The 14,165-nt window shown below is 40.5% G+C and overlaps 1 protein-coding gene across 1 annotated transcript; it reads right to left on the reverse strand.

Moving 5' to 3' along the window:
- Window positions 1-1,609: 1,609 nt before the first annotated feature.
- On the reverse strand, window positions 1,610-11,000 carry spdef (SAM pointed domain containing ETS transcription factor). The gene is made up of 6 exons (XM_023954970.1): window positions 10,666-11,000; window positions 6,393-6,840; window positions 5,050-5,247; window positions 4,864-4,911; window positions 4,497-4,631; window positions 1,610-3,600 (listed from the first exon to the last, which is right to left on the reverse strand). The coding sequence occupies exons 2-6, from the start codon at window positions 6,829-6,831 to the stop codon at window positions 3,422-3,424; spliced, it is 999 nt and encodes a 332-aa protein (XP_023810738.1). The 5' UTR covers window positions 6,832-6,840; window positions 10,666-11,000; the 3' UTR covers window positions 1,610-3,421.
- Window positions 11,001-14,165: the final 3,165 nt, after the last annotated feature.

A 14,165-nucleotide genomic window follows, 5' to 3' on the forward strand; every position in this document is an offset into this window, starting at 1 on the left:
GGGGGGGTTAGGAGGGTGATAATAGGAGGGGAGGGGGGATAAGACAATGAAGCAGCATAAAGCAACAAGTCTACTGGTTGTTTATCGTTACGGTAAGGTTCAAATGTAGTACAAAAAGGGCGGGGCCTGTCCACACACACACTCAAACACCTGCTAGCCGCAAAAATGCCCACGTCAACATGTACACAAAACAGATAGTGTTCACACACGCATACTTATGCCTTAAAACCAACTAGTGTGAAATATTTCATTCATTCTATCACGCAAACTATTAGTGCAAAGGTGAGCTAACACCTGTGCTCAGGTGAGTGTTTATGTTCTTCTAAAATGGATGGAGGAATGTGTAAAGATGGAAGGAGAGTGCCCAGCCATCCCCACACCAAGACCCCCACCGCAGCAGCAGCGGCAGCCGGAATCCCCCCAACGCCACATGGCAGCAGGCAGGGAACAACCGCCCCCCGGGCGACCAAATCCGTCACCCAGGCCAGGGCCAGCCGGACCGCCGCGAGGCCCCCAGAGCCAGAGAGCAGGGAGGCACGGAGGGAAAGAGAGCGCCGCCCCAGCCCAACCAGGAGAGCAGCCCACCCGCCGCGCCAGGAGAGCCCAGCGCAGGGCCCCACCGGAGAAAGGCGCCCGCAGCCCCAGACGAGCACCCCATCACCACCCAGGAGTTCCGGGCACCCCCCCGCCCAAACCCCAGGTACGAGCCCGGACCCTCCAAGGGGACCCGCTCCGCACTCCAGGCAGCCACCCACCCGGCCCACGGTTGGACCAGGGAGGAGCAAGGCAGGGGCCCGCCGCCCCCGCCCAGGAGGGGGACACCCCGGGGAAAAAGGGGGCCCACAAGGGATGTTGTAAACATGGCCCGACCAGGCTCAGCCACAGTTGGAAATTTGGCGGGGCACAGCGCCTAGGGGCAAGGACCAGAACCCACCCCCCAGGGACACGAACACCCCCGGCTCAGGTGTAATGTGAACCCCCCCCCGCACGGAGAGAGCACCACCGGGCCCAGGAAACCGGCACCCAAGGGACACGGCCGCCGTTGCCAAGGGCCCCGTACCCCCCACCAGGGAAGGGGCAGGGGACAGATGGTCATAGGTCCCATCTTCCTTGCAAAATGTGTGTGCGTGTGTTTGAGAAGATGCGTGTGTGCATATGTGTGTGTTTATTATTATTAAATGTTTTTTTTAAAACATTGAAACAAAAGAAAAAGTTACATTTTTACGCTCATGCATGAGCGTAAAAAGGGTGTGACCTTTTGACCTCTGACAAAGCCGAATTAAAAGGACATTTATTGAGCCTTTTCAATAGTGGCTTTTTAAGTATTTCCTGAATAGGGGACATTTTGCCACAGAACATTAATCAGTCACACACCTGAACAAAAACTTAGCTTGATGCCAATTTCTTTCAACAAACACTTAAAGATCAACTCCACAGTCAGTACACAGATATTACCACTAGAGGTCCCGAGCGACCAGCTTTTCTGGGACCATCTTCAATTTTAAAGGGGACTCCAAAAGACTTTCTGCCTGTTTGAAAACCTAATCTTTAATCCAGTAAAGTTCAATGATTTCTGCTCAGAAACAAATGTAGTCACAATGAGTCGTGATACAATTTGTGCAAAACCTCATTTGTTTATTGCTGTTTGTTTCTCAGCTATGCATACATTTACAGATGACAGTAGTTTCCATTGTTTCCTGCCTGGTCTGTCTTTTACTTTTTGCTTCCTTCTACACATTACAGGAAATACTTCAGCAATGGAAAAGAAAAGTGGCTTTACTGTGTACATTTTTGATCAGTTTTTGTTTGTCTTTCATTTATCTCACTGACAGCTGCTCAAACAGGTTATTAGTTACAGGTAGTCTTAAGAACTACTATATTTCTATCAAAGTAGCAGTTTTTTTTAAAATTTTGCAGCTGAAACTAAGAAAAAAAAGATCCGTTGACTGGAAACTAACTTTCCACTTCTGGTACTTGTTCACTTCAAATGACAACTGGCAAAGGTATCACATTTTAAAAACTGCCAGAGGGTCGAGCAAAAGCTTCCTTTAAAAATAAAGACTTAACTATAATGATGATAAAATAGTTTATTATACAATCACAATTTGAGTCCTGTGTGACTTTGACAGGAAGTATGATTGTTTAAATATTTCTGCAAAAAAAAAAAGTACAGAGTTGTGAGAAACCTAAAGAAAAAAAAAGGTCATTAATAAAACTCAACTTGAAGAACAACTGTTTTAGAAACTATTAAAAAAATGAATATGCACAGCAAATTATTTGCTTATTTGTGTTCTGCTTTTATTTTTTACATTACTTTTGTCTCTCTGAGGCTGAATGCTGTGCCGCAAAACAACGTCTGAATGCAAAAACATTTTTTTTTCTAAATTAAGGGAAATGTCTTGTGTTGCCGAACATAAAAACAATATGGGAACATATTTTATTAATATTGTTGCTTTTGTATTATTTTTAAAACATCATTAGTGTTGCATCAAACTAAAAAAAAAAAGAATACAGGATTTATTTAGAGTAGTTGTCACTTTACTGTTTATCTTATCACATTGGATCCTAAACTCTAACAATATGAAAGCAAAGGTTGCGTAAAGCTGCGTGGGCAGGAAACATTTTTTGTTTTCAGTTTTATTATAGAATTCACCACTTTTAAAAAGCAAAAATACAAGTTATCACCACAGAGGGGTTTGATGATATCAGTGTCGTCTTTTGAACTTTTGTGATGAGAAACATAGTAAAGAAGGAGCTGCATCCTGCAGCTTGGGACGTTCAAGGACACGGCGTTCATCTGTTGACGGTGAAAATGCATGACGTAAAACAAAAGCTGCAGATGGGGGAGGGGTTTGCGTTGAGCTTCATCAGAAAAGCGTTGTTGTTTTTTTTAGTCTGAGTCACGTGAAAAGATAAACAGTCAGGTTAGGCAAACAATAAAGCAGTTTGTTTATTTGAATCTGTGAAACCCTTGTGCTATCCGAGGCACTTTAACGTTGGGAGTTGGGTCATCTAGACCCACTAGACAGTGCGCTGAACTTTTTTTCTTCAATGATTTGTGATCTTCACTGGTGTCCATGGATTACATGAAATCTTTCCACCTTTATCCACCTTTGTCATGGTAGGAATAACACCTCAATGTAAGGGTGGGGTCATCTAAGATAGCACAAGGGTTAATCTCTATGCATTCATTGGGTTCTGCAGCAGGACCAGCAGGACGTGTGCTGCTCACGGCGCCCACACAGAACAGCCTCCTCGCTGCTGCAGCAGCCAGCCGCTTCTAAAGCACTGACTGTGGCGTTGAGGACAGTCAGTGCACATCTCTTCCCACCTTTCATTTTAGGGGTTAATGAATCAAGTGAGAGTCTATGGTCTAAAGCATTTTTCCACCTCCACCTGCTCCTCCTCCGTCTGTCATCCCTCATACTGGGTGAACAAACTGGTACACCAGTCTCTGGGACACATCAGGCTTCCTGATGATGCCCTTCTTGTAGTACTGACGAATGGAGCGGCTCAGCTTGTCATAGTTCATGGCGGGTCGGTTCTTCCTGAGCCCCCACAGTCTGGCCACATGAGCTGAGTCTTCGATTTTAAAAATACCTGACCAGACACAAAACAAGACATCAAATAGACGTCAAACACGCACGGACAAAAATGGCTTTTAAAGTTCATTTTTGGTTTTAACAATTCTGTAAAAATGTTTTATATAGTCTATAAAATCTGTTTTTATTGTGAACCTTAATCTACTTGTTAATTTACACTAGCAAAAAAACATTAGTGAAGTTTGCAGCTGAGTTGGAGTTTGAAAAAAGAAACTAATTTCATAAAAGCATCTAACAAAATCATAAATTAGAAGGGCCATATATGAGTCTAGATACTCTGATTATGTGGATTACCATGCTGTACTAGTAATGCAAACAGAATCTGAGAAAAAAATGAAAACAAATGAGGTCCAGATGATAGTAGATTTATTATCTACAACACAGAAAGTTTCTGTGAAGGCTGGAACTGTAAAGTTAAAAAAAAAACGTCGAAACATCTCCAGTAACCAGGAGTTCTGGACCTCCTGATGAAGCAGCCAGTCTTACGAAATTGACACAAAGGTATCTGAAAAAAGTCTTTAGCGGGATTTTGGACAGGCTCTAGTGGAATAAACCAAATCACTTTCAGGGATGTCAAACCCCAGTCAATATTTTAGCCATAAGAAGCAACAATGGCAAATAAGTTGGAAAACATGTAAGACATCAGCCTTCGAGGCCTGGAGTTTAACACCAGTCCCTTAACCTAAACTTATTTTGTTACATTATATTTTGTTGTATCTTTGGCTAATGTTAAACTACACATGTAAAGTTCTCTTTTTATTTTAAAGTTCTTAAACTCAACAGTTTTTCACTCAGTGTTTACCTTTCTTCGTTGAAAACTGTCCAAAAAAGACAAAATAGGCAACAACAACAACAAAATCTCACATTTGAACTGCTATGGTAACTCCTCTGTACCTTTTTCTTTGTTGAGCCAGCGGATGCAGCGTCCATAGTTGTGCGGTTTGAGCAGGAGCTCTCTGAGGAACTGCCACAGGTGAATGGGTTGTCCTGAACATGACGAATCTGCCTCGGACCACAGCTCCTCGCTGGCTGCACGACAAATGCCAAACATTTGACCTTCAGTTCAGAAAGCCACAAACACCAAGTTTGCAAGGAATAAAAGTATTACAGGATTTCCTTAGGGGGAAAAAAAGGGGGGGGCGGACGGAAACGGAGCCTATTTAAGCACTTATTGGTACATTGTAATTACAGAAAAATGAATGGGAAAGTAGAAACTTGCTTTTACATGACATTTTTTATGTTTTAATGAAACCAATCTTACCAGTAGTTTTGTTGTCTCCAAGTGAGCACCTCTCTTTCATCCAAGCAGCTTAAGACAAAAAACATTCAATTAGCACTGAGATGAAGCTTCTTCTTTAAATATATCCAATGATCAAATCATGGGGACAGTAACCAAACATTACAGTCATCCCAGTTGGTGCCAAACCAATTAATATGACTCTGGTACCTGACTTCCAGATGTCCAGGTGTGCGTGGAGCGTGTCTCCACACTGTGGGGATCGCTGGCGGAATTCCTCCTCACTCATTGCACACAGATCCTTCCCAGTCAGCTCCTGGAAGGCTTTTCCTGCATGAGGCAGTCTGTACAGGTGTTCGGTCCAGAGCAGCCACTTCTGAACGTTCCCCATGTTCCACTCCATTGGGTCTAAAGAGTAAAAAGAATTTAGATCCTAACTTCTTTCAACCAGTGTGCCACGGCATGCTGGTAGAAAAACACAACCTTCGCCTTTTCTTTTCCAACTTGAAATTTTATGACGTTTTTCTAAAAAAGGTGATAGTTTGTGTCTGTTTATGTTTGCATGTTGGCTGTAACCGGTAGGGTACAAGGATTGTCTTATAGGCCATTTTGACCCGTCAGCTATAAAAGTTCAATAACTGCACAAAAACTCTCACAAAATAGTTGATAGTAAATGTTTGCCACAGAGTCAATGCAACATTTTGTTATTTTGTTGGGTTTCTTTTATAATTCACTTCTTAAAAAATATATTTTTAAAAAACTGTTGACAAAGATATTCCAAATTACTGAACGGTTTCTTTTTCCATTTCATCACAATTAATTCAGGAGTAATTTCTTCAGATTTATATAAAAACAATAAGTCTTTTAGTGTGTATAATTTTGGGTTAAAAAAGTTTAATAATGTTGTTTTTATATTGTGTAAATATAAGACTGCACATGGGTTAAAAAACATTTTGAAATAGGGTTGGTCATGCCTGTGCAGAATTAATTTTCATTTTTACTTATTTTTAATCCCCTGCATTTTGTTGCAGATATATAGTAGCAAAATCCACTAAAGCCACCAAATGAGGGCGTTTTTATGTGACTGTAATTTCAACCAGAAGCACAGATAACTTCTTGGGTTTATAACAACTCCAAGTCCTGCGACGCAGGCAAAAAAAAACTTCCTTTGTTTGCTTTAAAGGAGACCTCGCCCTGCCGACTGTGTACATGCCCGCTGGCAGAGTACAACCATCACTTTCACAATCCAGGAGAACTCCTGCAAAAAGGTCAGGATTAAACAGATCCTGGAGCAGGCAAACAGGGCAAACACAGCTCTACGTAGGTAAATACATGATTTAGGACTTCTGTCATCTTGCTGGGGCTGTCCACACAGAAATGTGTTGATTTTAGCTGTGAGATCCAGTAGCTTAAGAGTCTTTGAATCAATATATCTTTATTTGCAATCAATGAGTAACACTTTTTCTTTCTTTGTCAGTTATATGCGTTGATAATGCCAGGCAGCTCCTGAAAATGACTAATTGTGGCAGCAGGTGTGGTGCAGACCAGCATACCTGGTGTGATGTTAAGCAGCTTGCAGGCTGTTTCGATGTCCTTCAGTACTTCTCCCACAACCATGCTCTGCACCTGCTCCAGAGATCGCTCCTCCACTTGCCGCTCCAGCTCAGGAGAGAGTCCCTGCTCCTGGCTGTCAATCACTGGACACTGCTCCGGCTCCTCCCGACTCTCCATGCGAGTCATGGGAAGAGCCAGCGCCGGGGAAGCCTCTGACAGTTTGACCAGCCATGCAGCATCTTCAGTGAAGAGCATGTCAAAGCAGGAGAAGTAAAGGCCTCCTCGCTCCAAGGCTTCCATGTTTGGTTTGGTCTCCCCCAGGTCCCATTGTTCTCCACTGCCTCTGTTTCTCTCCATGAGGGTGAGGGAGTTTTCCGTCAGTCCAATCCGGGGTCCATACACTGCTCCTTCAGACAAACTGCCCACAAGGTTTGACATAACGTCCACCTGAAAGTGCACAATCACAAAGAAGAGACTCCTATTATAAAATATTTGTGCATAAACACTCACAAATAAACACAATGTGAAGCTGACAAGAGTGGTCGGCAGTTTTCCAAGAAGGTGGCATTAAGAACTGACAAGAGAATGTACTGCTGGATGCTTTATAAGGACCCTGTAGTCTAATGGAGAGACCAGGGAGAGAGTGAAAACACAAGCATGTGGCAAAATGGATTTGACTGAGTCTCTTATTTGAGGGTCAGTGGTCCAGAATGGTTCATAGCTTGGGGGTAGCTAACTTGTATTAAGACCTGAAGCAGATCTACCACCTGCCTTGACTTTCAAGGTGCCGTCTCTGCAGCTCTCTGTCTCCACTGTCAGCTGGAGATTTTAATCAGCAAGTCAGACGTTGAGGAAAATGCACAAAACATGACGACAAGCTGAAAATCTTTCACACAAAGCCTGGATATTCAGATGACTCCTTCCTAGCAGAAGATCATCATGCAGTTAAAAGGGAAAATTTATGGGCATAAGGACTGTAATCTTGGATATGGTACCATTAAGGTGTACCCACCACAGCTGGCATATGGGAAATTACACTGCTGTCGCAGGGGGAGGTTATCAGGTAGTGAATGAAGCAGCTGTTAAGGAAGCATGTTTCCACACAGCACATGTTCAAGGAAATACCTGAATGTCTTTTTTTTGGGAGGACAAACAATTAAAGTCACATAAAGTTACATAACTTTATAATAAACTCCCAGGTCAAAAGTTGCTAAACTCAGGAGGAGAACTCAAGATGAGAATGTCAGGGATAAAACTTTGTTTTTCAATAGATCCATTCACCAAACATAAAAAGACTTTTTTTTCTCTTCTTCCTCCTCCTCTAAACTTCCCATAAACTCTTCTTTCGGTACGAGAAGGGTCAGGCCAAAAGCGGCTGCTGCTGGGTGTCTTTTCTGCTCGGCAACAGCTTGCACTAAACCCATTAGCAAAGCAAATTTAGCTATATTACCTTCTTCCAAAAGGAAGAGAGGGCACCAGAAAGAAGACATAAACTCCCTCCCCCAGAGAGAGAGGGATTAAGGCTCTCACTGATCTCTAAATGAGTTTGGTCAAGATGCTGATATTCATTTCAGGGGCATTAGAGCTTGCTCCATTTACTGAGAAAAGTCCAGCTTTGACACAGGGAAAAAGGAGTCCCTCCATGCAGGCATCCAGTCTGCAAAGCTGATTGGTTCCCCCCATGCATGCTTGGTCTCTTTAGGTAAGTATTTGCCATTTTGGGGTTTAAGTAATATTGTAAGAAAAATAAAGAGAAAAACCAAAGACTAAATATTGTTAGATTTTATCTCTGACATTAAATCTGTGAAGAATGCAAAAATTACATTTTCCTGTCATGCATGTTTTAAAAAACTGCAGGTCAGTCCACGCATGGTTTAAAATCAATTGAATTGACTATGTATTTAAACAGTTCTGCAAATAAAATAAAAACTAATGTCATAATATTCCAAATTGCAATGATTAAAGCTCACAACTGAGGCGTGAGTGCATCTTTAAAGCTGTGGTAAGAGTCATCTGAGCGCTCTGCGGCTGTTGTTTGACTACAAAGTTAACAGAGTGTGCACAGTCAGGCGTCACTGTTTGTACTGGTATGCAAGAAAAGTCTCTTTTTTGTTTCCCTGTTATTGTTGCTAATGTGAAACGTCGCCTTCCTTAGAAAGTAACAGTTTAAACTATTAGAATATTGTCCTTTTGATAAGGAATCTTCCACGGAAAATGAAAATGAGGTTGCAGAAAGTCTTCTGCTTTAAAGAAATATCTTTGCATCTGTTGATTTCAGCCTTGGGGCATCTTCACTGCCAAAGAGAAAAGTGCAGCTGTTTTTTTTCACATTGTAAATTACTTCTGGGTTTTACAAGGAACTTTGTGAGATACTTTGTTTATTTTAAAACCTCTACAGCTCCTATTGCAGTTTCTTATCTGTTAAGGCCCATTCATATTTGCACTGGATTTGGTTCTTTCTTGTCACATTTGTGCATGTCAAATTAGATTTCAGTAGAGACCAGTTATTGTGGGTGGGTGTGAGTGAGTGGATAGTGGGGGTGGGGAGGGGTGAAGCGCCAGCAGATTCATTTTTGCTGCTAAGTGCACTGGCATCTGCCCCACTCTCTTGGAAACTGCACAACTGTGAAGACTCTGCTGTTAATCAGACTCACTGTTGACTGGGGGGTGTTGGGGGCTGTGGACAGGGAGTCCCAAGTGACTTGGGAGGGGATATATATTAAGAAATAAAACTCATAAACCTGCAAAGAAGTCGACCTGAATGGTTTCCAACTGGAATAAAAATTTAAAGATGTCCAGAAGACATGGATTTTTTTTATAATATTGGAAGTCATCTAAATACATTTTTCCCTTAACACCTAAGTATATCAAAGTATGCAGCATGTTGGAGTTTTTGAACTCCAACACTTAGTCTGCTAATTTTTGATTTTTTTTCTTGTATTACTCACACATCACCCAAACTAAAGCATTGAAGCTGTTAATAAAAACTGACAGTATTTCAACAAACCTGCATCATGATAACCACAGTCTTGGGGGAAAAGTTAATTAAAAAAGTAAATAAAGTACTTTTTAAAAACTTTTTCACAGCAACATTCTGAAAACTGCTATCAGTGGTGCTTATTGGTTTGAAATATATTTCTATCATCCTACTCTAACTGGGAAGTATATGGACTGCATCTCCAGAAATTTCCTGCTACATATTCCTAGTCTGGTCCAGTTGAAATGTTCAGGAACTCATATTCATTGCTGTGATCTGGGATGAGGAACAAAATCATTTTCTGAAGTCTTCATTTTTCTCTTTCTCCTACATTTCTCATTTAAACTATTATCTCATAGAGAGAAGATTTTTGCAGTGCATCTTTGTTCCAGTTTGACTGCAGATAGGGTTTTTGGCTTTTTTCAAAATAATCCATGCAACGTCTGTGACAGAACACTGAACTGATGCACAGAAATACTGCTTTGTGCATAGCAGCCTCATTCAGAAAACATTCAGTAAATTATCTTTTCAGAGGATTTTTAAAGGCTTGGAGATTCTTTTTCGCTCATTCCTTCTAACCCCCACATTTGGCTAAGTACTCCTCCACATCAGTAAAGAGGACAACTCTTAAATAAAGTAAAATAAATAGTAAAGATATCTTTCCACCAAGGTCCTAAAAGATCTATACAGGGCTAAAACTCTAAATGATTCATGGGAAAAGACCTGCATTTTAGGAGCACATTTAATTCTATTCAGTTTTTTTCCCCTCTTTTTACGGTAGTCATGATTACAATCGCAACTAAATCTAACATTTGAAATGTCTAATCTTCTGGCTGCTCTAAATAATTTTTTATTTATGAGGAGTTGCAGAGCAGGTTTTGAAGTACTAGCAACAACTTAAATCTAAAAGAGATTGCGTGAAAAGCAATGTGTGCCCTCTCATCTACAGGAACAAAGACAACAGACCCAACACACGTCCTTCGGAAGATTCGTCTGATCATTTATATTGTAATTTTTGATGCACACAGTGTTTTGATTTGTTTTGTTGTCTTAGCATATTTTTTTCTGCTCTTAAAGTCAGTAAGATATTAATTAACAAAAGGTTTTAGAGCAGTGTGAAAATCATTTTAATCTGTAAATTACTAAAAGTCGAAAAGTTGTTATAAAAAACAAAAGTTTCCCTAAAAAGCAGCTCAGTTTATATACACAATAATAATATATATATATATATATATATATATATATATATATATATATATATATACATATGAAATAAAATCAGGAGTTGAACTCACCTCAGCAGAGATGCTTCAGCTGCCCCTGATGCAAACCCTTGGTAGGATGGAAACAGTGCTGGTCCTGGTCTCACTTTAATTGGGATGCCTGGATTCAGGATGGAGGTGCAGCAGGTACCAGGCCCACCATTAGTCTGCTTCACTCTGATAACTGTTATTTAGCCTATAGATTAAGGCCTGAAATCCTTCCAGGCTTTTTGTCAAAATTGCTCTAAACCAGAAAGGAAAAGCCTAAAGCACAACAGCAAACTAAACCTCCAGAGAAAGCACCTGCTAAGGGTGTGTACCCAGGGTGACGGAGCGAGCGTAAGTGACTCAGTGACTGAGTGTGCAGGAATTCCTGCACCATTGACTGCAATTTTCCTTTATAGGGTGGCCATGTTTACTTATGTATACAGCCCAGCTCGTTTGTGTGTTGGTTTGTGTGTGTCTGTGCCTATGTGTGACTGAGGAGAAAGTGTCTGCTTCCAGATTAGTTTAAAGCTTAAACTCAAGTGGTTGACCTCAACCCTGAGGTCAAACAATTGTAAGTAATTAAAGATAAATATCAACTTTAACAGGTAAGTGCTTTCATGCAACAAGAGTAATCTCGTGCAAAAAAAAAGAAGATGTTTTCTGTCTTCTGTCATTTCTGTCATGTGTTCTGCTATTTTTAGGCACACTTTTTAATCAATAAAAGCTTTTATCAGGGCAATAACATGTATGCTCAAGCATTTACCAGAATATGAATGTCACTTGTTGATTTTCTCTGTCTTCTTTTCCTTCTCCTCCAGGGAAATCATGCATGTTACGGGGGTTGCTGGTATTGTCACATATAACCCCTCTACATCCATCTTTATGGTAGGTTTTAGGGGTAGAGGTAGAACAGTCAACCTTTTATCGAAGGATAACAGGTTTGGTTACTGCCTTGCCCGCCCACATGGCAAAATGTCCTTGGGCAAGACACTGAACCCTACATTGCTTCTGGGGCTTGAGGTGGTGCCAGAGTAAGGCAGCAGAATCATCATCAGTGTGTGAAGGTGTGCGTAGGTGAATGGGACTGTAACTGTAATAAAAAATAAATGGTAAATATTTCCCTCTAGTAAAAACACCACAAAAAACAATAGAGCTCAAGATGCCATGCAGTCTTGAGCTTAGCTCAAGAATCGTATAGAGTGTTAGGGAATGAGTGGCTGCTCTCCCCACACACACATTACCACTACTGGTAGATGTAATGAAGAGCTTTGCAAGCAGTAATGTAAAGCACACCACCATTGGACTTTATAGCAGTGGAGATGCATTCTTTGGAATGACGAATCACACCTCTACATCTGGTACCCTGATGGACTAGTTTGGTGGTAAGGCGTAGTTTGAGTTTGGCGGGACTAAAGGTGGACATATTGAAGACTCTGCATTAAAATGGGATGTTGCTCAAATTACTAAAAATTACTATAACTTTAAAGGAATGGTGTTGATAAAACGTAAAATAGGCTTCTATGCAGCTGTTTTAAGTTTCAGACTGAATTGTTTGTGTTAGTGCAGGTTTCCCAGGATAACCTTAGATTGTGACATAATTGTTACTTTTTGTCAATAACTGTAAATAATTGAATCTGTTAGTTCAAAAGGGGCCTAAGTCCACAATTTTTCAAAATAGAGATATTATATGTTCTATGGTCTTCAAGGGAAAAGCTATCTGATTATGTGCAAAAAAGTCCCAAGTCCGTTGTAATGTATTGACTATGCTTGAAATTTAAAACGCATTGAGTGCAAAATTCCTGGACTTGGGCCTCTCTTGCATGGGTTTTGCTTTATCCCACAGATGGCAGCACTAGTTATCCAATATGGCAGCACCCCTGTTAAATTCAAGAAGGGCCCAAGTCCAGAGACTTTATTTTGCTAGTCCTCTGAAATTATAAAAGTGAGGTGCTTCATGTTATAGCATTTGTAAGCTGTGAACTGGTGCTAAATCTGGGTAAAGGATTAATCATTTGGTGTAGCCTCTCTTTGAGCTATGCAATTAAAATCATTTCCTGGAAAAACAAACCTGTTGGACTTGGGCCCCTTTTGAACTAACCGAGTCAATTGCAATTCCATGGCTGCAGTTTGTGCAATAATTTCTCCCTTATGTACAGCTGTCTTTTGTTCAGTTAAAGATTTCTCAGTAGATGGTCTGAATGGCTTTGCAATGAACCATTGAGGACCTGGACCAATCGCAATACTACACTATGTTATGGTAACATGGTTAGTTTATTTGTGACAAAGTTTAGCATTAGTTAAAATTTATCTTTATTAATACTGTTGAAACTGCTGAAACAGAGACAAAAATTAGCAAGACATGAGTATGACCTGTTCTGAAACCCTGAACCTTTTTTTTAACCCTTGTGCCATCCTATGACATTGACGTGTTCTCCCTACCATGACAAAGGTGGATAAAGGTGGAGATGATTTCATGTAATCCATGGACATCAGTGAAGATCACAAATCACTGAAGAAAAAGGTTCAGAGCACTGTCTAGTGGGTCTAGATGACCCAACTCCCAATGTTAAAGTGCCTAGGATAGCACAAGGGTTACACATGATACACCTCTGCAGTGTAATTTTAGCTTGTCTTGTTAACTGCTTATTCTCAATACAGGCAGATTCTGTTTGGCCTTCTGTTTTACTTCCTTGACTTGCTAAACTAATGCAAATAACTTAAGGAGGCAACAATGAACTATGACTGTCTCACATGCATACCTAGGAAACCTGATCATAGCTCAGGAATAGAATGAGCCATTTCAGGACTTTTTTGAAATTCAGTGTCAACTTTTATTGGTTAAAGAGAACCTTTTTGAAAACATTCATGGTCATTAACAGATATAATAATCATTTAAATACAAAACAATTAGATAACTAATTAACACATTTTGATTACAAACCAGCTAAAATGCAGGAGCAGCAAGTGTTTGCTTTACAGTTTGCAATGTAAGGTGCTTGATTTATTGAGTAATGAATTCCCCTTTAGAGGTATAACATTGCAGAAATGCCAAAGTGTATGCTTTTTTTTTTTGAAATCCTGACCTTAGATAGACTGAACCTGCAGGTCCCAGAGGTTCTAGACACCAAAACTACATAAAAAATGCATCTCAAAACTACTGCATGTGTATTTAAAAAAAAAATCATATTTACCTTTATTAGTACCCTATGGCACTTTTCACAATAGCCCAATTGGTTCACATTGGAGGTTGTTTTGCAGGTCTGAGGGCTCATATTACCTCAGGTGAGGACCAAACTAGTGAGTGCAGTTCTAGCTGTAAATTCAGCTTCAAGAGTGAGTGAACCTTGTGCAGTGTGAATACAGACAGAGAATTCGGTGAACCAAAAATTATTCAAAGGAAATAATTGCTGTGCAACATCAATCAAAAAAACCCAACATGAAAAGGAATTAAATCAAATAGATCTGAAAATGTCATGGGGTGCTTGATGATTTTTGTCACAGTAAAAGGACTAGTTAGAGGAAGAGACCAGGCTTGAGTAAGGAAT

Source organism: Oryzias latipes, chromosome 5 (assembly GCF_002234675.1).
Source record: "Oryzias latipes chromosome 5, ASM223467v1".
Classification (NCBI taxonomy): Eukaryota; Metazoa; Chordata; class Actinopteri; order Beloniformes; family Adrianichthyidae; genus Oryzias; species Oryzias latipes.

Coding starts and splice junctions, on each gene's coding strand:
- spdef (XM_023954970.1), bottom strand. CDS start 6,831: ATGTCAAACCTTGTGGGCAGTTTGTCTGAAGGAGCAGTGTATGGACCC. Junction 5,248..6,392: donor GCTGCTTAACATCACACCAG/GTATGCTGGTCT, acceptor TTTACTCTTTAG/ACCCAATGGAGTGGAACATG. Junction 4,632..4,863: donor TGGAGACAACAAAACTACTG/GTAAGATTGGTT, acceptor TTTGTCGTGCAG/CCAGCGAGGAGCTGTGGTCC.